At 37.6% G+C, this 26,145-nt stretch overlaps 1 protein-coding gene across 11 annotated transcripts in view; it reads left to right on the top strand.

Annotated features, from left to right (window-relative positions):
* Positions 1–26,145, top strand: part of PRSS51 (serine protease 51) — a 60,007-nt gene that overhangs the window by 22,108 nt on the left and 11,754 nt on the right. For 4 of the 11 annotated variants that reach the window (XM_058720813.1, XM_058720812.1, XM_058720814.1 and 1 more), the window contains 4 exons: positions 6,582–6,679; positions 7,405–7,664; positions 8,651–8,793; positions 8,973–9,275. In XM_058720813.1, coding sequence (XP_058576796.1) covers positions 6,639–6,679; positions 7,405–7,664; positions 8,651–8,793; positions 8,973–9,269 — 741 coding nt within the window. In that variant the 5' untranslated portion in view covers positions 6,582–6,638 and the 3' untranslated portion in view covers positions 9,270–9,275. Of the gene's footprint in view, positions 1–6,576; positions 6,775–7,404; positions 7,665–8,650; positions 8,794–8,972; positions 9,276–26,145 lie in introns of those variants that run through there. The other 7 variants (XM_058720810.1, XM_058720809.1, XR_009259152.1 and 4 more) reach the window with 4 other exon arrangements.

Here is a 26,145-nt window from a genome sequence, read left to right as displayed (position 1 = left end):
ATGAAATGAAAAAACCAAAAATGCTAATCAGTGACATAAAAGCAAATGAAAGTATACAATACTCTAGCAAAGGTGAAAAACAAACAGTCAGAATTAGGAAACTGGCACTCTATATTAGAATGCAGTGTTAATTATATCATAAAGGCTAAAGGAAAAGAGCATTAAAAATAACTATAGCTACTATAATTTCTCAATGAATTCACAGAATAAGAAAAGGTAAATTGTGACATTAAAAATATAAAATTAAAGGGGTAAGAAGGTAGAACTTTTATAGCCAAATGAAGATTAGGTGCTATCAACATTTTTTATATGAAGTGTTTTATGTAAGCCACATAGTAACCACAAACTAAAAACCTAGAGTAGAGCCACAAAACATAAAAAAAGGGGAGACTGACCAAATCCCCAGGGAAAACCACCACCACTTTACAAAGATAGACAGAAACAGGGGAAAAGATACAATGGAGATACAAAACAACCAAAAGGCAAATGATATGATGGCAGTAGTATGTCTTTACATGTCAACAGTCACTCTAAATATGAAATGAATTAAATTAATTAATGGAAAGGCACAGAATGTCTGGATGGATTTAAAAAAAAAAGAAGACTTAACTATATGCTGCCTACAGGAAACTCATTTTATCTCTAAAGACACACCTAGACTCAAAGTAAAGGGATGGAAAAAGAGATTTCATGCAAGTGGAAAACAAAAGAAAAGTGAAGGTAGCCATACTTGCATTAGACAAAATATACCTTAGGCCAAAAGAGATAACAAGAGATAAAGAAGGGTATTATATAATGATTAAAAATTATAAGTCAGGCAGAGAAAGACAGATACCATATGTTTTCACTCGTATATGAATCTTGAGAAACTTAACAGAGACCATGGGGGAGGGGAAGGGGGAAAAAGTTACAGAGAGGGAGGGAGGCAAACCATAAGAGACTCTTAAATACTGAGAACAAACTGAGGGTTGATGGGAGTGGGGGAGAGGGGAAAGTGTGTGATGGGCATTAAGGAGGGCACTTGTTGGGATGAGCACTGGGTGCTGTATGGAAACCAATTTGACAATGAATTATATTTAATTAAGAAAAAAGAAGAATAAAGAAATAAAAATAAATAAAAATAAAAAGTCAATACATCAAGAAATATAGCAATAGTAAATATACATGCACCCACCATTGCAGCACTGGAATATATTAAACAAATGCTAATGGATACAAAGAGAGAAATAGACATGTAATTAACAATAGGAGAATTTAACATCCTACTGTCAACAATGGATAGGACACCCAGACAAAATCAAAAGAAAACATTGGAAGTGAATCATAATCCAGAACAAATAAACTTAATAGACATATATAGAATGTTTTATCAAACATCAGCAGAACACATATTTTTCCGGAGTGCACAGGGGACCTTCTATAGCATAGATTATATGATAAAACACAAAAAAAATCTTAGAAGTTTTAAGAACATTGAAATAATATCAACTACCTTTTCTGACCACAATGGAATGAAGTTAGAAATGAAGAAAAGGAAAGATGGAAAATCTACAAATATGTGGAAACTAAACAGTGCACTTCTGAACAACCAATGGGTTAAAGAAGAAATCAAAAGAGAAAATTTAAAATCTCAAAACAAATAAAAATGGAAATGCAATGTATCAGGGCACCTGGGTGGCTCAGTCATGATCTTTGGCTCAGGTCATGATATTGTGGCTCCTGAGTTCGAGCCCCATGTTAGATTCTGTGCTGACAGCTCAGGTCTTGGAGACTGCTTCAGATTCTGTGTCTCCCTCTCAAAGGAGGGAGAGAGAGAGAGAGAGAGAGAGAGAGAGAGAGAGAGAGAGAGAATCTTAAGCAGACTCCACGTTCAGTGCACAGCCTGACGTAGGGCTCGATCCCATGACCCTGGGATCATGACCTGGGTTAAAATCAAGAGTCAGACATTTAACCAACTGAGCCACCCAAGCACCCTTAGTAAGCTAATATTTAAAAGCCAATTAAGAATACCATAAAATGTAACCTAAATAATATTTGGAATTAACAGAACATACATCTTAAAACAGTTGACTGTTAAAACTTCCATACGAAATAAAAAATAAAATTAAAAAAAAACTTTAATACGAGAGTAGTAGGTTTCTATTTTTTAAATATTTTCTGGATTTCAATAAGAACTTATAAAGCATACTGACATGTTTTGATGAAAATACTTTAGTTTGAATTTTACATTGAATCACATTTAGATGTTTCAACAACTCTGTAAGGAATTTTTAGATAATTTTAATCCATTCCCAGTGGTTATTAACACACAATAGAATCTAGAATCTTAATAATATAAAGTTTTAGCATAAAATTACAAATTTAAGTATGAATTTTACACACATATTTAGGTCATGTATTTGGTGGCCTCTACAACTAACATGAAAAACAAGAAGTGACTTTCAGAGGTACTTATTGGGGAATAAGCACCCAACAAGGTCCTCAAGTATGGGACATGGCTTTGCTTAAGTTACATCAGCTGAACTCACTAGACACAGGGACATAATACTTTTTATTTAATTTATGAGGGCCATTTTTACCTCAGTTAAATTTCATCTGAAAAAAATTATTTAAAACTCTAGTTGTATTATTTCATTATATTCCCAAACTGATTTCACAAGGCCAGTGTATTCTAATACCAAAGCCAGATAAGGATGATATAAGAGAAAAAAAAAACTTCTGACCAATATCCCTAATGAATTTAGATATACAAATTTTCAACAAAATATTAGCAAACCAAAATCAATACCACATTAAAAGGATACACCATGATCAAGTGGTACTTATCCCTGGGATGAAAGCAAGGTTCACAAATCAATACATGTGATGCACCACATTAATTGAATGAAAGATAAAAATCTCAATAGATGCAGAAATAGCATTTGACAAAACACATGATCATTTCATTATACAAATGCTCAACATATTGGGTATGGAAGGAACATTCTTCCACATGATAAAGGCCATATATGACAAACCCACTGCTAATATTATACTCAATGGAGTATGGAGAAAAATTGAAAGCTTTTCCTCTTAAGACCAGGAACAAGACAAAGGTACCCATTCTCACTTACTCAACAAGGCACTGGAAGTTCTAGCCAGAAAAATCAGGCAATAAAATAAAACAAAAGGCTTGCAAACTAAAAAGGAAAAAGTAAAATTGTCTTGTTTGCAGATGATGTAGTCTTATATATAGAAAATACATATATTCCACCAAAAAAACAATCAATGAATTCAGTAAACTTTCAGGATACAAGATCAACACACAGAAATCAGTTGCATTTCCATAGACAAACAATAATATATCTGAGAATGAAATAAAATAATCCCATTCACAGTAGCATCAAAAATAGGAATATATTTAACCAAAAAGGTGAATTATCTCTATGCTGAAAACTATGGCTTTGATGAAAAAAATTGAAGACACAAACAAATGGAAAAATAGCCCATTTTTATGGATCAGAATTAATATTGTTAAAATTTCCATACTACTCAAAATCATCTATGGAAGCAATGTAATCTCTATCAAAATTCCAACATTTTTCTCAGAAATAGGAAAAATCTTAAAATTTGTATGGAATCACCAAAGACCCTGAATAGCTAAAGCAATTCTGAGAAAGAATAAACTTGGAGACATCACACAAAGCTATAGTGAATAAAATCAGACAAAAAGACCAGTGGGAAAAAAATGACAGCCCAAAAATAAACTCTCACATACATAGTCAACTAATATTTGACACGGAGCCAAGAATACTCAGTGGGGAAAAACAGTCTCTTAAATAAATGGTTCTGGGAAAACTAGATGATTACATGAATGAATACCTTATACCACACACCAAAATTCCCTTGAAATGGATTAAAGACTTAAACATCAATAAAACTCTTATAAGAAAACAAAGGGGAAAAGTTCTGTGACGTTGGTCTTCACAAAAATTTTTTGGTTGTGACCCTCAAAACACAAGCAATAAAAGGAAACATTAATAAGAGGAACTATAGCAAACTAAAATGCTTCAGCAAAAGAAAAAGTCAACAAACTAAAAGACAACCTACTGAATGGGAGAAAATGTTTGCAAATCAAATACCCAGTAAGGGCTTAATATCCAAAATATATAAAGAATATAAATATATAATTTAATAGCCAAATTTTTTTGTTTAAAAAATGGAGAGAGGGACTGAACAGACATTTTCCCAAAGAAGACATACAAATGGTTAACTAGACACATGAAACATGAATAGATACATTGACATTACTAATCATCAGGAGAATGCAAATCAAAACCACAATTAGATATCACCTCACACCTGCTAGAATAGCTTTTATCAAAAAGACAAGAGATAACAAGTATTCGCAAGGATGTAGAAAAAAGGGAACCCTTGTGCACTGTTGGAAGGAATGTAAATTAATGCAGCCACTATGGAAAACAGAATGGAGTTTTCTTTAAAAATTGTAAATAGAGGTGCTGTATGATCCAGCAATCCCACTTCTGGGTATATATCCAAAGGAAATTAAAACAGGATCTCAAAGAGATGTCTGTATTTTGATGTTCATTTCAGCATTATTCACAATATCTAAATTATGGAAACAACTTAAGTGTCTTTCAATGGATGAATGGATAATTATTCAGGCATGAGAAATAAGGAAATACTGCCATTTGCAACAATATGAATGGACCCTGAGGCATTATGCTGAGTGAAATAATTCAGATAGAGGAGGGCAAATACTTTATGATCTCACTTATATATGGAATCTGGAAAAAACAAGCTCATAGAAACAGAGTAGAATTGTAGTTACCAGTGGCCTAGGGTGAGAGAAATGGGGAAAGGTTGGTCAAAGGATACATATTTCCAGTTAGAAGATGAATAAATTCTGGGGACATAATGTATAACATGGTGATTATAGTTAATAATACTGTATTATATACTTGGAAGTTGCTGAGAGGGGAGTTCTTAAATGTTCTGACTACAAAAAAGAAATGGTAATAATGGGACGTGGTGGAGATGTTAACGCTATGGTGGTAATCATTTTGCAATATATAAATGTATCAAATCAGCACACTGTTCATCTTAAACTTACACACTGTTATATGTCAGTTATATCTTAATTAACCTGTAAAACAAAAATTATCCTCAGTAGAAAGTACTAGAAAGATACTGCAGAAGGAAGGCGATTTTTCCTGGTTCTGTCTGGCATGCTTCTGTTTGCTTTTCCTTGCTCCTACAATATGACTGTTGGAGGGAGAGGACATCCAATAGTGCTTGGCTCCTGCCATGAGTCCTTCTATAAGCTTGACCCTGTCCCCTGTTTAGTGATCTGCTGTTATATCAATGGCCCCCAAAATAGCTTTTGTCTACTAGACCATAGATTGTTTATTTCTTCATATCAAGCTGATACCCATTAGCTCAAAGCCTGCTGGTCCCAAACTTAATTTTTTACACATGCATTTATTTTCAACATAACTAAGCAGTTTAGATGTTTAGAGCCTGCCTGTCTTGCATACCCCATGAAACTGCATCCAATATCTGCTAGTCACAGATATGATAAAGCCTGTGATTATAAACACCCCACACCACTGCTGCCCTTCATTGCTCTCTGACTCAGAGACTCCCATTTGTGCCGCTGAGCAATATTACCTAGATGTTAAGCTCCTTCTCTGATCTCTTTCACCTGGGAGTTCCCTTGTTCTCCTCCCCTTCTGGATGGTAGCTCTCATACCTTAGCCTCTGGATGGTCTCAGGCTGTTAATGGGCTTCTACTGCATGCAAAACTGTTCAAATAAAGCATGTGTGTGCTACTGCCACCTTGTGGTCATATCTTTTTCTTTGATCAGCTCCCCCAATCCTTCCAATCTCCTACACCCCCTCACAGCAGCAATTCCAACATAGACATTGACACCCCTGGCTGATGAACAGTCTCTTGACATCTAAGTTCCCACCTGCTCTTGTCTACTTGTTACTAGAAGGGACGTTCCAGCCTCACTCCAGCTGTACTTCAGAGGGGTGTTTCCTGCTTTAATAGCAATAGGGACTTAAAAACTTCTATTTTCCCTTGGGCTGCAAACACACATTCTCTAGTGATTTCTGAGCCCCAACCTTGGGGAGGAGCTCCCCTGCCAAGTTGAGTCCTTTCACTCTCCCCTAACTTTATGGTATTCTTGGAGTCCTCTTGGCCCTTTGTAGTTATTCCTCTGTCATAGTTTAAAATTCTTGATATTAACTCTTCTTTTTCCAATTCTGCATGGTTGCAATCTCCTGAATGGATCCTGCGTATCTTTAGCCATTTCATATTGTCACCTCAACCCCTTAACAGCTCTAATGAATCTCCACCCTGACTTCTCCAGGTCTCACGGCTATTTTTGAATGTGAGGGACAGACATTGGAGGTGTGTTTTGTTAGTGTTTTCTGAGACCTGTCCCCTCTGTGCCTGCTCACTTATTTCACTCAACTTTAGCACTAGTCTAAGCTAGGAAGATGCTGGGAATATTAGATAGAAAGGATTTCTCAGTGCTCATTATGTACAAATGGCTCTTCCATTTCTCTCTCAGACAAAGTTCAATGTGGCCACCGACCTGCCTTTTCAAACTCATCATTGTTACGATTCCATGAATTGTTTGAAGTCCAGGAAGGTGAGTTCCCATGGCAAGTGAGTATCCAGATCTCACGGAAACACCTCTGTGGAGGCTCAATCATACATCAGTGGTGGGTTTTGACAGCTGCACATTGCTTCCCAAGAACCCTGTAAGTTTCTGAAGCGTTGTCTTAATTTACATCAAATCTTCTCTACCTTTTGTCTGGGCCGGGTAGCTTAACGGGTTAGTGCACAAGGCTTATGAACTCAGTTTGTTCCCATTGGCTTTGTACCAGAAAGTATCTTCTCTACACCCACTTTCTCCTTCTAAGTGAGACATATCCAAAGGTTGACTTCTAGTTGTAGCTATGCACCCAGTAATGGAAAATAAGTACAAGTCTTCCCTTCTGCCTGCCACATGTGTAGACAATACACTGTATTTGTTCATTGTACACACACACATGAACACCTACCATTGTGCTATTCCAAGTGTTGGTGATATAGTGGTAAACAAGACAGTCAAACTCTTTGTTGTCAAGGAATTCACATTCTATTATCTATCTATTCATTCCATTTCCTTGAGCCAGGAAATTTCCCTGGGCTGATTATTCACTAGCTCAGAGTCTGGGCTGCTGACTCCTGCCACTCTTGTCTCTAGCCACTCTCTAGGCCACTGCACATCCACTGCTTTGGATTTTTCAGTATTCAGTTGTAAATTGTACTGTTGATAAATTTGTCTACAAGTGTGAAATACAGTGTAATTATTATTATAATTTGGAGTTATTATATTCATTTTTTAGGTTAGAAATAGCATTGGGAAATGTTACTGTGGTCATGGGAACCAGAATATTCAGCGACGTCCGCTTGGAGAGAAAGCAAGTGCAGAAGATAATTATTCACAAAGATTATAAACCACCCCACCTTGACAGTGATCTCTCCCTGCTCCTGCTTGCCACACCAGTAAAATTCACTAACTTCAAAATGCCCATCTGCCTGCAGAAGAAGGAAAGGATCTGGGACAGATGTTGGATGGCAGAGTGGGTGACAGCTTATGAATATGGTATGCGCCTTCCCTTAAAAATCCATAGAAAGCTTACATTTAGGTTTCCCTGGGCTAGAAAGCATGTTGCTCTGGAAGATTTTGGCCTCACTACTCTAACTTTGCGATCTTGAGCTAGCTAGCTCCTTCACCTTACTCACCTTTACCTTTTCTCATCTGTATAATGACAGCAATGTCACCCTCACATCCATTATGTGGATTAAATTAGATACAATTGTACTTGTAAGGTCCCTAATGAAAGCCTGGCATATAGAAGAATCTCAAAACATGAGAGTTATCATTTTTTGGAGCCCAGAGGCCTTTAGAAAACCAGTTTGGATTCTTCCTCCATGGACTATTTTACAATGTGAACTTCCCCATATGTTTATCATTTGATGAAGTCCATGTTGACCATCATCCTGAGATAACTGAGCCAGTGATTCCCCAACCAATCTTTGTCATCAATGACTCCACTCCTTTCCCAGGTCACAAGGCTGGCCAAACAGGGAGAAACTCTGGGAGGGTGGGAGTAGGATGGGGGGAATACCAGAAGTTCCTCTAGAATTAGTTGTTTACCTTCCACAAGTTGGCTCTTACAGGTGTGTCATTTTCCTGGTTCCTCCACTGGCCTGGCAGAGACATTGGACAACACTAAGAAACTGGGCTATTCTGAATCTCTGCACAAGGACCAAACATGGCTGTGGGGAGATGGGGGGGCATGGAGAAAACTCATCCTATGTTTTTATGGCAGGAGCTGGTGCTAGGGGGGTTAGTAGGCTGTTCCAGAGGAAATGAGTTTCCCAAAAGGAATAAATATAAGCATAAATGAAGAATTCACTTATTGGATTGAGTGGAGCATTCCATTAGGTCACCTTTAAGGCCTTTCTACATTGTGATTTGCTAAGTGTTTGCATCATTCCATGACTTCAACCCTGATCATTCGTAGGCTTGTCACCTTCAGTGGTTGATTTGGCACTCATTCTCACACTAGCTTCCTCATTTCCCAGACCAACATGACAACTTAAACATGTACCTGCAGAAGATGAGAGTGCTGCAGATTAGCTGGAGAGAATGCAGCAAGAGGGTAGATCAGCTCTCCAGGAACATGGTTTGTGCTTGGAAGGAACCAGGCACCAAAGGCAATTGCCAGGTACTTGGCCCCTGCCTCAGCCCCATCCTCCATATGCCCCTCCACTTTCTAGGTTCTCAGGAGAAAGCCCAGGAGTGAAGCCCCTAACCCATGCCACTAGGACCCTCTTATCCTGCCCTCTTGCTAGAGCTACTGTTGATTCCTTGCAGACTGTACTTTGTTCATTCTCTCATTCTCAGGGAGACAGTGGGGCACCTATGGTCTGTACTATCCATGGAACCCAGAGGCTCTTCCAAGTGGGTGTCTTCAGTTGGGGCATAAGATCTGGCTTCAGGGGGAGGCCTGGTATGTTTGTGTCTGTGGCTCAATTTATTCCATGGATCCAGGAAGAGACAGAAAAGGAGAGAAAAGCCTACACCATCTCAGGAGCCTGGAGAAGCTCCCTGCCTCATGTTCCACAGTATCCCTTACTGTTGGGTTTGGGTTCTCAAATGTTGCTTGTGACCATATTTACTGGTGATAAATCAAATCACTAAGCTTTAGACCCACCCTCACTTCTCCTCCTCCTTTCTTCCCTCCCATCTTTACATAAGCATCAATGGAGCATAGACTATGAGTTAGCTTCTATGCTAGACCCTGGAAGTTAGACATTCAGCTCTCCCAAATATCACATATCTAATGAATAAAGACAAAATACAACACTAAAAAGAGGTCTTTCATCACCCCAACATTTTGTGTTGTTAAGTAACTTCTTTTACTTCTCTTATGGAACACAATATAACCTAGCTAATGACCAGCTTTAATTCTGTCAGCTCAGTGCTTTACATAGACCCCCAACACAGAGAGCTCCCCATCTGAGGTACAAATGCTTTCATCTACTGGGCCATTTATGAAGGAAGGTCTATGGTAATGTTCAGGGGTTTCTTGTCCTGTTTGGAGTTGAAAGTGGGATGATTATGACTTGGGACTTAAAGACCACACCTTTCTTTCCCTCCCCTTAATATATCCAAATAAAAAGTTAGCATAATGAAGTGGCTTGGAGGAATCAGCAAAATCATCCCTTTCCATAGACATGGATAACTGAATAAGGGCCACTCTTGAGTAGCCAAAGTCATTACTCATAAAATGAGAAAGGATAAAAATTCAAGGCAAGAAATTCAGAGAAAACAGAATAGCTTGTGTGGCCAGATTATAATACAAAGTATAAGAATTTGTTTTTAGAAAATTGTGAGACAATGTTTAAAGATCAGGGCTATAAAGTGAAATCAGGGACGAGTAATAGGGTCTTTTCTAGGTCCTTCCTTGGTTAAGTCTACCTGGCATAGACATGATCAGAATTAGCAGATGCAAAGAAGACAATCAACCACATGCAGTCCCACTGGAGTCCATAAAGAGAAACACATTAGTTCATTCAGATACCTTGTGAATACTGAACGTGTATCAGGCACTGGAAAGGTATAAGGATGTAAATGATGTAAAGTTCATGTGTTCAAATGTGTATGAGTCACAATCATATGGCCACATCCAAATTTATGAATATTTTAAAGGGTCTCATAGTGATTAGTTTCATGGGATATTATTATTTTACTAAGAGTTCTCCAGAAAAATAGAAAAAAATTGTGTGTAGGGCAGGGGAGGGAGAAAACTAGAGTTTTATTTAAGAAATTGGGTGGGGGGAGAGCGCCTGGGTGGCTCAGTTGGTTAAGCATGTGACTTCGGCTCAGGTCATGATCTCAGGCATGTGAGTTCGAGCCCTGGGTACCACTTGTGATTTCAAGCCCCGCTTCAGGCTCTGTCAGCACAGAGTCTGTGTCTCCCTCTCTCTCTGCCCCTTCCCCCTCGCACTCTGCCTCTCTCTCTCTAAAAAATAAATAAACATTAAAGAAAAAGAAAGATATTGGGGGACACCTGTTTGGCTCAGTTGGTTGGGCATCCATCCCTTGATTATAGCTCAGGTCAGTATCCCAGTGTAGTGGGATTGAGCCCACATCAGGCTCTGTGCTACATGTGGAGCCTACTTAAGATTCTCTATCTCACTCTGTCTGTCTCTCTCTCTCTGACTCTCTCCTCTCTTCCTCCTCCCCTGCCCCTCTCCCCTGCTCGTTCTCTCTCTCTCTCTCTCTCTCAAATAAGTGAATAGAATAGAATAGAATAGAATAGAATAGAATAGAATAGAATAGAAAAGAATAGAATAGAATAGAATAGAATAGAATAGAATAGAATAGAATAGAATAGAATAGAATAGAAATTGGCACATGCAATTATGGGGGCTGGTAAGTCTGAACTCTGTATGGGAGACCAGAAGACTGGAGGCCCAGGGAAAGATTGATGCTGTAGTCAGGAGTCTGAGGAAAGTCTGGAGGAATAATTCCTTTCTCCTCAGGGGACCTAAGTATTTTCTCTTAACTGATTAGATGAGTCCCATCCACATTATGTAAGGTAATCTGTTTTACTCAAAGTCTACTGATTTCAATGTTAATCATATCTTTAAAAAACCAAAAACCTCCACATCAACATCTAGACTTGTGCTTTACCAAACAACTAGATACTATAAGGTACCCAAGTTGACAGATGAAATCATCACATTGATAAAGTGTCATCTCTTAGAGCTGCTGAGAAAAACATAATATAGGCTAGTTCTCTTTGCAGTTCAACAAAATGTAACTCACACCAAATATTAAATGATAAAAAAGAAGGAATCTGAAATGCTCTTATAATACTAAAACACCACACTTCTTGATGCCATTTATCCTACAGATGGAAGGACTTGTGAGATCTTCTCTGTCATGCCATTGAGAGATACTTCCCTGTTCTGTTTCTAGTCTTCTCAGGCTATTATGCTTTCCCTGGAAGGTCCTTGGGGTTTGCATCTATGAGGTTACTCTTAATTTTGCTGCTTATATATTAGGACAGTGTTTCAGATACCCACTAGAATTAACCTGGATGTCTGGTAAAAATGCAGATTCCTGGACTTTATCTCAGGTTTACAAAATTAGGAGCTCTAGGGGTAAGGTTCAGGGCATATTCATTAAGAAGTTCTCTGAGTCATTCTTTTGAAATTTTTGTTTTTATTTTATTTTTATTATTATTTTTTATTTTAGAGAGAGAGTATGCGTGGGAAGGGGAGAGGGGAAGAGAGACAGAGAGAGAGAGAGAGAGAGAGAGGGAGGGAGGGAAGGAGGGAGAGAGAGAGAGAGAGAGAGAGAGAGAGAGAGAGAGAGAGAGAGTCTTAAGCAAGCAGGTTCCATGCTCAGTGCAGAGCCCAACACAGGGCTCAATCCCATGATCCTGGGACTATCACCTGAGCAGAAGTCAAGAGTCAGATGCTCAATTTATTGAGCCACCCAGGCACCTCAATTCTTCAAAAACATTTATTTTATTTTATTTTTAATTTTTTAAAATTTACATCCAAATTAGTTAGCATATAGAGCAACAATGATTTCAGGAGTAGATTCCTTAGTGCCCCTTACCCATTTAGCCCATCCGCCTCCTACAACCCCTCCCGTGACCCTCAGTTTGTTCTCCATATTTATAAATCTCTTCTGTTTTGTCCCCCTCCCTATTTTTATATTATTTTTGTTTCCCTTCCCTTATGTTCATCTGTTTTGTCTCTTAAAGTCCTCATATGAGTGAAGTCATATGATATTTGTCTTTCTCTGACTAATTTCACTTAGCATAATACCCTCCAGTTCCATCCACATAGTTGCAAATGGCAAGATTTCATTCTTTTTGATTGCCAAGTAATACTCCATTGTATATATATATATCACATCTTCTTTATCCATTCATACATCGATGGACATTTGGGCTCTTTCCATACTTTGGCTATTGTTGATAGTGCTGCTATAAACAGGGGGGTGCATGTGCCCCTTCAAAACAGCACACTTGTATCCCGTGGATAAATGCCTAGGAGTGCAATTGCTGGTGGTAGGGTAGTTCTATTTTTAGTTTTTTTGAGGAACCTCCATACTGTTTTCCAGACTGGCTGCACCAGCTTGCATTCCCACCAACAATGCAAAAGAGATCCTCTTTCTCCGCATCCTCCCCAACATCTGTTGCTGCTTGAGTTCTTAATGTTAGCCATTCTGACAGGTGTAAGGTGATATCTCATGGTGGTTTTGATTTGTATTTCCCTGATGATGAGTGATGTTGAGCATTTTTTCATGTGTTGGTTGGCCATCTGGATGTCTTCCTTGGAGAAGTGTCTATTCATGTCTTTTGTCCATTTCTTCACTGGATTATTTGTTTTTTGGGTGTTGAGTTTGATAAGATCTTTATAGATTTTGGATACAGACCCATTATTTGATATGTCGTTTGCAAATATCTTCTCCCATTCTGTCGGTTGCCTTTTAGTTTTGCTGATTGTTTCCTTCACTGTGCAGAAGCTTTTTATTTTGGTGAGGTCCCAGCAGTTCATTTTTGCTTTTGTTTCCCTTGCTTCCGGACACGTATTGAGTAAGAAGTTGCTGAGGGCAAGATCAAAGAGGTTTTTGCCTGCTTTCTCCTTGAGGATTTTGATGGCTTCCTGTCTTACATTGAGGTCTTTCATCCATTTTGAGTTTATTCTTGTGTATGGTGTAAGAAAATGGTCCAGGTTCATTCTTCTGCGTGTTGCTGTCCAGTTTCCCCAGCACCACTTGCTGAAGAGACTGTCTTTATTCCATTGGATATTCTTTCCTGCTTTGTCAAAGATTAGTTGTCCATACGTTTATGGGTTCATTCCTGGGTTTTCTATTCTGTTCCATTGATCTGAGTGTCTGTTCTTGTGCCAGTACCATACTGTCTTGATGATTACAGCTTTGTAGTATAGCTTGATGTCTGGGATTGTGATGCCTCCCGCTTTCGTTTTCTTTTTCAAGATTGCTTTGGTTATTTGGGGTCTTTTCTGGTTCCATACCAGTTTTAAGATTATTTGTTCTAGCTCTGTGAAGAATGCTTGTGTTATTTTGATAGGGATGGCATTGAATACATAGATTGCTTTGGGTAGTACCAACATTTAAACAATATTTGTTCTTCCTATCCAGGAGCATGGAATCTTTTTCCATTTTTTTTGTGTCTTCTTCAGTTTCTTTCATAAGCTTTCTATAGTTTTCAGTGTATAGATTTTTCACCTCTTTGGTTAGATTTATTCCTAGGTATTTTATGATTTTCTTGTGCAACTGTAACTGGGATCGATTCCTTGATTTCTCTTTCTGTCGCTTCATTGTTGGTGTATAGGAATGCAACCGATTTCTGTGCATTAATTTTATATCCTGCAACTTTGCTGAATTCATGAATCAATTCTAGCAGTTTTTTGGTGGCATCTTTTGGGTTTTCCATATAGAGTATCATGTCATCTGCGAAGAGTGAAAGTTTGACCTCCTCCTGGCCAATTTGGATGCCTTTTATTTCTTTGTGTTGTCTGGTTGCAGAGGCTAAAACTTCCAATACTATGTTGAATAACAGTGGTGAGGGTAGACATCCCTGTCTTGTTCCTGACCTTAGGGGGAAAGCTCTCAGTTTTTCCCCATTGAGGATGATATTCTCATTGGGTCATTCATATATGGCTTTTCTGATCTCGAGGTATGCTCCTTCTACCCCTACTTTCTTGAGGGTCTTTATCAAGAAACAATGCTTTATTTTGTCAAATGCTTTCTCTGAATCTTTGGAGAGGATCATATGGTTCTTGTCCTTTCTATTATTGATGTGATGAATCACGTTAATTGTTTTGCAGCTATTGAACCAGATCTGCATCCCAGGTATAAATCCTGCTTGGTTGTGGTGAATAATTTTTTTAATGTATTGTTGGATCTGGTTGGCTAGTATCTTGTTGAGGATTTTTGCATCCATGTTCATTAAGGAAATTGGTCTATAGTTCTCCTTTGTAGTGGAATCTCTGTCTGGTTTTGGAGCCAAGGTAATGTGCTGGCTTCATAGAAATAGTTTGGAAGTTTTCCTTCCATTTCTATTTTCTGGAACAGCTTCAAGAGAATAGGTGTTACCTCTTCCTTAAATGTTAGGTAGAATTCCCCTGGAAAGCCATCTGGCCCTGGACTCTTGTTGTTTGGCAGATTTTTGATTATGAATTCAATTTCCTTACTGGTTATGGGTCTGTTCAAATTTTCTATTTCTTCCTGTTTCAGTTTTGGTAGTGTATATGTATCTAGGAATTTTTGTTTCTTCCAGATTGCCCATTTTGCTGGCATATAATTGCTCATAACATTCTCTTATTATTGTTTTTATTTCTGCTGTGTTGGTTGTGATCTTTCCTCTTTCATTCTTGATTTTATTTTTGTTGGTACTTTCTTTTTTCTTTTTGATCAAACTGGCTAGTGGTTTATCAACTTTGTTAATTCTTTCAAAGGACCAGCTTCTGGTTTCATTGATCTGGTCTACATTTTTTTTTTTTTCGTTTGTTTCAATAGCATTAATTTCTGCTCTAATCTTTATTGTTTCCTGTCTTCTCCTGGTTTGGGTTTTATTTGCTGTTCTTTTTCTACCTCCTTAAGGCATAAGGTTAGGTTGTGTATCTGAGATCTTTCTTCCTTCTTTAGGAAGGCCTAGATTGCTATATACTTTCCTCTTATGCCCACCTTTGCTGTGTCCCAGAGGTTTTGGCTGTGTTATCATTTTCATTGGTTTCCATATACTTTTTAATTTCCTCTTTAACTGCTTGGTTACCCCATTCATTCTTTAATAGGATGTTCTTCAGTCTCCAAGTATTTTTTACCTCTCCAAATTTTTTCTTGTGGTTTATTTCGAGTTTCATAGTGTTGTGGTCTGAAAATATGCATGGTATGACCTTGATCTTCTTGTACTTACTTAGGGCTGTTTTGTGTCTCAGTATATGGTCTATTCTGGAGAACATCCTGTGTTCACTGGAGAAGAATGTATATTCTGCTGCTGCCTTAGGGTGAAATATTCTGAATATATCTGTAAGTCCATCTGGTCCAGTGTGTCATTCCAAGCCATTGTTTCCTTGTTGATTTTTTGATTAGATGATCTGTCCATTGCTGTGAGTGGGGTGTTGAAGTCTCCTACTATTATGGTGTTACTATCGATGAGTTTCTTTATGTTTGTGACTAGTTGATTTATTATATATTTGGGTGCTTTCACATTTGGTGCATAAATGTTTACAATTGTTAGGTCTTCTTGGTGGCTATACCCCTTGATTATCATATAATGCCTTTCTGCATCTCTTGATACAGTCATTATTTTAAAGTCTAGATTGTCTGATATAAGGATGGCTACTCTGGCTTTCTTTTGTTGACCATTAGCATGGTAGATGGTTTTCCGTCCCCTTATTTTTGATCTGAAGGTGTCGTTAGGTCTAAAGTGGGTGTCTTGTAAACAGCATATAGATGGGTCTTGTTTATTATCCATTGTGTTACCCTATGTCTTTTGAGTGGAGCATTGAGTCCACTGATGTTCAGAGTGAGTACTGAAAGATATGAACTTATTGCCAGTATTATGCTTGTAGAGTTGGAATATTTGGTGGTGTTATCTGGTCCTTTCTAATCTTTGTTTCTTTTGGTATGTATGTATGTATGTATTTCTATATACATATATCTTTTTTTCATCTTTTCTCCCCTTAGAGAGTCCCCCTTAAAATTTCTTGTTGGGATGGTTTAGTGGTCACAAACTCCTTTAATTTTTGTTCGTCTGGGAAACTTTTTATCTCTCCTTCTATTTTGAATGACATCCTTGCTGGATAAAGAATTCTTGGCTGCATATTTTTCTGATTCAGCACACTCCTGCCACTCCTTTCTGGCCTGCCAAGTTTCTGTGGATAGGTCTGCTGCAAACCTGATCTGTCTTCCCTTGTAGGTTAGGGACTTTTTTTCCCTTTTTGCTTTCATGATTCTCTCCTTGCCTGAGTATTTTGTGAATTTGACTATGATATGCCTTGTTGATGGTTGGGTTTTGTTGAATCTAATGGGGGTCCTTTATGCTTCCTGGATTTTGATGTTTGTGTCTTTCCCCAGGTTAGGAACATTTCCCGCTACGATTTGCTCACATAACCTTCTACGCCTATTTCTGTCTCTTCCTCTTCTGGGACCCCTCTGATTCTGATGTTGTTCCTTTTTAATGAGGAACTGATTTCTTTAATTCTTAAATCGTGCTCTTTTGCCTTAATCTCCCTCTTTTTTTCTGCTTCATTATTCTCTATAAGTTTGTCCTATGGCTGATTCTCTGTTCTGCCTCAGCCATCCTTGCCACCACAGCATCCATCCGTGTTTGCAGCTCAGTTATAGCATTTAAAAAAATTTTTTTTTAACGTTTATTTATTTTTGAGACAGAGAGAGACAGAGCATGAACGGGGGGGAGGGCAAAGAGAGAGGGAGACACAGAATCAGAAGCAGACTCCAGGCTCTGAGCCATCAGCCCAGAGCCCAATGCAGGGATCGAACCCACGGACCGTGAGATCGTGACCTGGGCCGAAGTCGGATGTCTAACCGACTGAGCCCCCCAGGCGCCCCAGTTATAGCATTTTTAACTTCATTCTGGCTATTTTTTACTTCTTTTATCTCTGCAGAAAGCGATTCTAATCTATTTTCAACTCCAGCTAGTAGTCCTATTCTTGTGATTCTAAATTCTGGTTCAGACATCTTGCTTGTATCTATGTTGGTTAAATCTCTGGCTGTCGTTTCTTCATGCTCTTTCTTTTGGGGTGAATTCCTTCATTTTGCCATTTTGTACAGAGAAAAGGAATTAATGAGGTAGAAAAATTAAAATAAAAAAATTTAAATTAGAAAAATATTAAAATTAAAAAATTAAACACACACACACAAATTGAATAAATGATGCTAGATCCTACATGTGTTTTGGTGTGGGTGTTGAAAGTGGCTTGACAGATTAGAGAAAAAAAGGGAGTGGATGAAAAAAAAGGAAATCGTTTGAGACTTTGAAAACAATGTACACTGAAGTATACTAAAATGAGATGACGGGAGTAAAATAGAATTTGAAAAAATTTACACAAAAGTAAAGAATATAGTATCAAAAAATTAAAGAAAAATATTTTTAATAGAAATTGAAAATAAAAATGAATTTTTTCTTTTTCTATATTCAAGAAAAAGAAAAGAAACTAAAAAGAGAAAAAAAGAAAAAGAAAAAAGAAAAAAAGGAAATCGTTTGAAAATTTGAAAAGTGAATACACTGTAGTAGACTAAAATAAAATGATGGACGTAAAATAGAATTTGAAAAAATTTACACAAAAGTAAAAAATACAGTAAAAAAATTGTAAATAAATAAATAAATAAATAAATAAATTTAGTAAAATTTTTTTACTAAAGTAAAATTTACTAAAGTTTACTAAAATTTACTAAAATTTTACTAAAGTAAAATTTATTTACTGAATTTATTTAGTAAATAAATAAATAAATAAAATTATTTATTTAAAATAAAAATGAATTTTTATTCTGTGTATTCAAGAAAAGAAGTGAAAAAGAGAAAAAAAAAGAAAATCGAATAGATGGGCCTGCTAACAGATTGAAATAGGACTGAAATTCCTTCGTTTTCCCCTTGAAGTCAGACTATGAAGTGCTTTATAGTCCGTAAACTAAGTAGGTGGTGAGACTTGTCTTCATGAAGAGCGAGGTTGGCCCAGTTGGGCAGGGCTCAGTGCAACGGCTTTGTTCTTTACTAGATGGCACTGCTAGCCTACTGGGGTGGATTGTTGTGAGGCTCACAGGTGCATATGCGCATGTGTGGGAGTGGTGAAAATGATGTCACCCATGTACCCAGTCTGTTCTGGATAGCAATCGCGTACCTTTCCTCTGTCTTTAGCTCTCTTCCACTCCCCCCTTTTACACTCTCCATGACCAAGCCCCAGGCAATACTTCTCTCTTGAGTTTTGTCTCATATGCGGCTGCCTTCCCTGGCCCCTTACTTCCAAAGGACTGTGGCTTTGACCTGTTCTACCCCTCTGTGGGAGGGTCTCACCGAGCAATGGCCAAATGAACAATGGCCAAGTGTTGGCTGCACCCAGGAAAGCTTGCGGGACCTTGCTGCTGCAAGTGCCCTGAGACTGTGGCCAGGTGCCAGCCTGCCCTGGAAGAAGTTCATGAGACAGTGTAGCAGCAGCGTTTCAGGGATTATGGGAAATCACAACACACATCTGACACCAGGCTTCACCCTTAATGACTTTGTTCCAGCACCAGTCTGGATGTTCTCTGGGGTCTGCTGGGACCAGGTAGCTTCAACAGTCTCTACCAAATGTCCTTCCAGCAGTGGAACCGCTTTTCCCTGTGTGGCCCGAGAAACTCCCAGACCCCACTCTGTTCCTGGGGATTCACCCTTCCCACCAGAGCACCGCCAGATTTTGAGCTGTGGAGTTGCAGCCTTTGTGCTCCCTTTGTTTATAATCTTAATGGAATTTCAACCCTCTCTTTCTCCTTTCTCCCTTTTTAGTTTAGTCCCTGTGGCTGTTTTGAATTTTCTACTTTCTCTCCAGCTGCTTTTGGGTAGGGGTGCTTTTTCTGTATTCTTCCCCTGGTCTCCCTCCTCTCCACCCACAAAAGTGGCTCCTTGCCTGCCCCGGCTTCTCTCTCCCCAAATTCACCTCTCTGCGCCATGTACCTGCTGAATTCTGTGGTTCAGGTTGCACAGATTGTTGTGTAATCCTCCAATCAGTGTTCTAGGTATGCAGGATGGTTTAATGTTGGTCTGGCTCTATTTAATGTACAGAAGACACACAAAAAACTTCCAAGCTGTTCTGCCATCTTGGCTCCTCCTATTATTGTTGAGTTTTAAGTGTACTTTGTATATTTTGGCTATCTGTCTTTTATCAGATGTTTGTTTTGCAAAGATGTCTACTTTCCCTCCCCCAGGCTGTGAGTTGTTTCATTCTCTTAACAGTGTCTTTTGCATTAGTTTTTAATCTTACTCAAGTCCATTTTAATCAATATTTTTTCTCACAGATCATGCTTTTGGTGTACCTTAAATGTAATCACTGAACCCAAGGTCACCTAGGATTTCTTATATTTTATCTTCTAAGAATGTTAAAATTTTGCATTTTACATTGATGCTTATGATCCATTTTGAGATAATTTTTGTGAGAGGCATAAAGTCTGTGTCTAGATTCAGTTTTTTGGTATTTTTGATATTTTTGTATTTTTTGAATGTCCAGTGTTTCCAGCAACATTTGTTGAAAAGACTCTCTTTTCTTCATTAAATTCTGTTTGCTCCTTTTTCAATACTAGTTGACTGTATTTGCACAGATCTATTTCTGTTCCATTGGTCTATTTGTCTACTCTTCTGTCAATACTACACTGTGCTGATTACTGTAGCTTTGCAGTAAGTCTTAAGTCCAGTAGTCTCCATTTTTCAACTTTGTGTATTGCCTTTCCAATTAAATTTTAGAAACAGATTGTCAATATTTACAAAAGAACTTCCTTGGATTTTGATTTGAATTGTGTTGAATCTATAGATTAAGTTGGGAAGAACTGAAATTTTGACACTATTGAATCTTGCTATCCACATATAGGGGATATCTCTTCATCTTATATATTTTATGTTTCTTTGATTTCTTTAATCAGAGTTGTGTAGTTTCAAAGGTTGAATTTGAATGTTAAACTAACTTTGCATTCCTAGGCTAAACTCCAATTGACTGTGTTTATTTTCCTTTTTATATATTGTTGGATTCAATTAACTAAAATCTTGCTTAAGATTTTTACATCTATGCTGGTGAGGGATATTGATCTGAAGTTTTCTTGTAATTGTCTAATTTTGATACCAGGGTAGTGCTGACCCTCATATAGAACGAGTTGGGAAATAATCCCCCCTTTTCAACTTTCTAGTAGAGTTTGTATTGAATTGGTATTATTTCTTCCATAAATGTTTTGTAGACTTCACCAGTGGGGTCATCTGGACTTGGCAGTTTCTTTGTTGTAAGATTTTTAAGCACAAATTTCATTTCTTTAATAGATATAGAGCTATTCAGATTATATATTTATTCTTGAGTGAGTTTTGGCAGTTTGGTAATTTGTATTTTTCAAAGAATTTGTCTATTTCCATCTAAGTTGTCAAATTTCTTGGCATAAAGTGTTTTCATAATGTTATCTTTTAAATATCTGTATGACCTTTATTTTCCTTTTAACATATGTCCTTTTAACATAAGATGTTGGTGATTTGTGCCATCTGTCTCTCTCTCTTTTTTCCTGATCAGTCTGACTATAGGTATATCAATTTTATTGATCTCACAGAATCAGGCTTTGGTTTACTCATTTTCTCTACTATTTTTCTATTTCATTTTTGATATCATATTTATTATTTACTAGTTTTTACTTTTATGGATTTTCACTTGCTTATTTCTAATTTTATAAATTGGAAGCTGAGTTCACTGGTTTGAGACTTTTGTCACTCTCTAATATAAAGATTTAGTACTATAGGTTTCCCCTAAATAATGTTTTAGCATGTTTCCCCAAATTTTAGTATGTTGTAGTTTCATTTTCAGTCAGTTCAAAATGCATTCTATTTTTTCTTTTGGTTTATTCTTTGACTTGTGAGTTATGTAGAAGTGTGTTATGTGGTTTCTAAGTATTGGGCTATTTTCCAGATATTATTGTGTTATTGATTTCTAATTTAATTCCACTGTGGTCATAGCACATACATTTTGTATAACTTCAATTATTTAAAATTCATTGATACTATTTTTATAATCCAGAATATAGTCTATGTTGACAAATGCTCTGGGGTGATTGGGGGGAAAATGTATTTTGTCACTGGCCAACTGACCAAGTTGGTTGATCATATAGTTAATGCCTTTCATATAGAAATTTTTCTTCTGTCTACATAATTTACCAATTATTGAGACAGGAGTATTGCAATCTGTGACTAAAATTTTCTATTTCTTCTTGCAATTCTATCAGTTTTTGTCTTGGGTCTCTTAAAGTTGTTAGATGCACAGGGTTTATGACTGTTATTCCCTCTTAATTGGTCACTTTTTAATTATGAAATAACTTTTACTCTGGCTAAATTCTTTGCTCTAAAATCTACTTTCTCTAATAGTAATATAGCCACTCTATCTGTATTTTGACTAGTTTTAGAATGGTATAACTTTTCCCATTCTTTTACTTTTAATCATTTTCTGTCTTTATATTTGAAGTGACTTAATTGTAAACAGGATATAGTTGGGTGTCACTGTTTTACCCAAATTTGGCCACATTTACATTTTAATTGATGTATTTAAACCATTTATATTTAATGTGAATAATGATATGATTGGTTTAAGTCTAGCATCTTGCTATGTGTTTTCTATTTGCACAATTTGTTTTTCCTTTCTTTGTCCTTTTTAAAATGCTTCTTTTGAGTTAATTAAGTATTTATTATGATCCCATTGTATTATCTTTCTTTGATCACTAGCTAGAACTCTTTTTTTAAAATTTTATTTTAGTGACTGATTTAATGTTTATAGTAGGAGTTGGCAAACTATGGCCTGTGGGTCTGTTTCTGTAAATCAACTATTACTGGAAGGCATCCACACCCATTCATTTACATTGCATATGGCTCCTTTCAAGCTAAAACAGTGAAAGTGGGGCATTTGTGGTAAGTACTATATGGCCCACAAGTCTAAACTATTTACTATCTGCTCTTTAAAGAAAAATTTGCTACCCTGGCTTACAGTATCCATCTTTAACTTATGGCAGACTACTGTTATATAATATAACAATTCATATTTAGTATAAAAATCCTTATAATAGTACACTTCTTCCCCTCACCTTTAACCCCTATACTATTGTTGTCATACAATTTGCTTATTTATGTTATAAACCAGAGAGGGAGGGAGAGAGAGAGAGAGACAGAATGGTTTCTAATTCTCTTTAAATAGTTATCTTTTAAAGAGACAAAAATACAAAATCATGCGCTATCATTTAGCAGTATTCACAGTAGCTGATATTTGAGAACAATCTGTTTATTGCTTTAATGGAGTCAAAATGTAGGGATGAACATACTTTCTTCTTAGCTTCTTTGCTTCAGTCTTTCCTCATCTATGCCCACCCTCATCATTGATAGGATGGGGGTGAAGGTACTTTCTGGAAAAACTTTACTTTCCTTATCTATGGCATTTGATGGGATGAGGGTGGGGATATTTTCTGGAAAGAACTTCAGACTGTGCTCAGGGTTTACTCCTGGGTAACTTTAAATCTTCTTTTGTAATGGGAGATAAGTAGACAGTTCTAAATCTCATGTAAGAATGGTTGTGCTACATGTATGTGAATAAATCATTTTGCAGTATGAAGTCTTCTGTATACTAAGAGAGGCACAGGTATCATGTATTAAAGGCCAGGAAGGAGAGAGACTTTCCTGAAGTATGTGTTGCTTTCAGGATAGGTGGAATATGAAAATGGACATTATTTGGGGAATGATATTTAAGAAGATGACCCAAAAGGAAATATTAGGGTTTTGTAGAAGCTGTAGCTTCTCTAAGAGAGGCTTATTCATACTTTATTATGTCATTAAATAGGGGAGCTCTTAAGTTGAAGTAATGGATCTTTATTTAAATTGGATTTATCCAAGGGATACAGGAGTACTGATGCATAGGGGCACTTGTACCCCAATGTTTATAGCAGCACTCTCAACAATAGCCAAATTATGGAAAGAGCCTAAATGTCCATCAACTGATGAATGGATAAAGAAATTGTGGTTTATATACACAATGGAATACTACGTGGCAATGAGAAAAAATGAAATATGGCCTTTTGTAGCAACGTGGATGGAACTGGAGAGTGTGATGCTAAGTGAAATAAGCCATACAGAGAAAGACAGATACCATATGGTTTCACTCTTATGTGGATCCTGAGAAACGTAACAGAAACCCATGGGGGAGGGGAAGGGAAAAAAAAAAAAAAAGAGGTTAGAGTGGGAGAGAGCCAAAGCATAAGAGACTGTTAAAAACTGAGAACAAACTGAGGGTTGATGGGGGGTGGGAGGGAGGGCAGGGTGGGTGATGGGTATTGAGGAGGGCACCTTTTGGGATGAGCACTGGGTGTTGTATGGAAACCAATTTGACAGTAAATTTCATATATTAAAAAATAAATAAATAAATAAATAAATTGGATAACAGACATTTGCCCAAATGTTTTATTTTATACACATTTCTCAAAGGCTTATGATATCCTAAACCTTTTTTTAACTCAAACTTTTTGACAGTAACTCTGAATATTCCTGGTGTAGCCCACAAATCCCATATCTCCACTGCTGTCTCCATTTCGTTTACCAGGCTTGACCACACTGATCTTTTCATTCTTTTAATGGGCTATGTTCTTTTTCTCCTCCAGAGCCTTTCCACAAGCTTGTCCTTTGCCTGAAGCATTCTTTACACCAGTCTTCCCTATGCTAACTCCTACTTATTAGCCAGGTCTCATTTCAAACTTCACTTCTTCAGAGAGAACCTCCCTGCCCACTCAGTATAAAATAATTTCCCTCCTACCCTTAGTTCTTTTATACACTCTCATGCTTGTTGTGTCAGACTGAATTATTGGCCCTGTCCTTCATCCCTTCCTGTGTCAATACCTTTTTCACTTACCAGGGGGAAAGTGAATACTCTGGGGGAAAGAAGAATACTCAGATCTTTCAAAGACTGTTGGATAAGTCATCGGAGATGATACTGTTACTAGGGACCCAAAATGTCATTATGGCCTCCCTGTTATAGTCCTGGCCAAGTCTGAGTCAAAGTGGGTATAACAGATTTATGGACCCCAACCAATAGATTCATTTTCCTGGTTTCTGGGTGCAAACAAAAGTGGTTATACTTAATAGCCAGCAGAATCCTTCTATTCATTCTCTGGAACCTTTATTTATAGTTTAAAAAAAACCTGATAATACCCCTATTGATCAAGATAGTTGCCATAGTTTGGGCTCCCTAGGACACAGACTATGAGACTATGCAAGAGATTTATTAGGGAGTGCATTCAAGATAAACACCAGCAGAAGGAAGGAAGCAGGAACAGATAAAGGAAAACTTGGGCTGTAATACAATTTCAGTGAAGGCTTCAGCAACTCCATGAGGTCCTCTGAAGCTGGGATCACCTTCCACAGTTTTCCAGGTGAGGAAGCTGGAATTGTATATGCCCTGCATTGATCAGTCATTCAATGTGGGGTTCCTTTGGAAAATAATCATGACCTTGGGTGAAGAGGCTCTGTTCAGCCACAGCAATTCCCAAAGAGACTTGACAGTCGAGGAAATAAGTCAAAGAGATTCTTGAAGGGGGAATTTGAGCATCACATCACAATGTCCACTACGGTAGTTAACGAGAAGTAGTACTGCATCCTAGGTGGAATTGCCAATAACAGTGCCTTTCAGTTCACAGATATGGTCTCTGCAGAAATCCAGATGAATCATGGCAGACAATGATGTACTGCCATACATTTTATCAATTGGCAGCTCCAATTGAGCTGTTATGCGTCATGTGGCATCGTTATTACATTGTACATAGTATGCAGTTATTGATCTGGAAAATGCCTTCTTTGCCATTTCCTCTGAGAAGGAAGATTAAAATTGGTTTGCATTGACTCCAGGTCCAGAAGTATAGTAGCTCACATCCACTGTCTTGGCCCAAGACCATGTTAATTGTCTTGCTCTCTGTCACAAATAAAGTATCACATTAACCTACTATATTGATGTCATCTTGCTTATCAGACCTAGGAAATAGGAAGTAGAAAGTACTTTGAATGCCCAGATGACACATATCACTCCAGAGGATGAAAGATAAAGATTCAGTGGCCTGATAGATTGGTAAAGCTTTTAGGGGTCCAATGATCTGGACATCCTCGGGGAATCCACTCTAAGAGAAGGGACAACCTATTGCACTGTACACCTCCTATCACTGCTCCTATCACCAGCAGTTGGTGGGTCCTCCTTAGACTTTGTAGATAGCATATAATATAGTTGAAAATAATGATCCAACCCATTTATCAGTGCCTCAAAAGGTTTTCAGTTGATTGTGGGGCTCAAAGCAAAGGAAGATATTGCATTGAGTTCAAGATGCAGTACAAACTGACCAGTCACTTTGGTCATATGGCCAATAGATCCAATGGCCCTGGATCCAATTTTGAATGGCCCTGAAGGCTCATTTTCTTCCTGTTTTGGGGAGCTCAACAGAGACCTGGGTTAGCAGGTCTGAGTTAGCTCAATGAGGAAGTAGCTAACTCTTTAATGGGCTACTAAACTCCTAAAACTCCTCTTTTCAAACAAGGTCATTTTTCAACCCATGAAGCTTCCAATGTTACATAATCCCAGAGATGTTCCTTGCTTTCCCCCATTCTGTAAAAATGTAGATAATTATGGTCATGGAACTCCTCTCTCCTGGAACACTAACCATACTATTTACTGTGTCCAGCCTAAAGTAATGAGGGTTCAGGGGATTGTATGTATTCTAATACTTTTCCACTATAAGTTCCCTACCCCAGTCTAGTATCTGTGTGTGCTCATGT

Source organism: Neofelis nebulosa, chromosome 3 (genome assembly GCF_028018385.1).
Source record: "Neofelis nebulosa isolate mNeoNeb1 chromosome 3, mNeoNeb1.pri, whole genome shotgun sequence".
NCBI lineage: Eukaryota > Metazoa > Chordata > Mammalia > Carnivora > Felidae > Neofelis > Neofelis nebulosa.
This window is presented reverse-complemented; position numbering and strand designations above follow the sequence as displayed.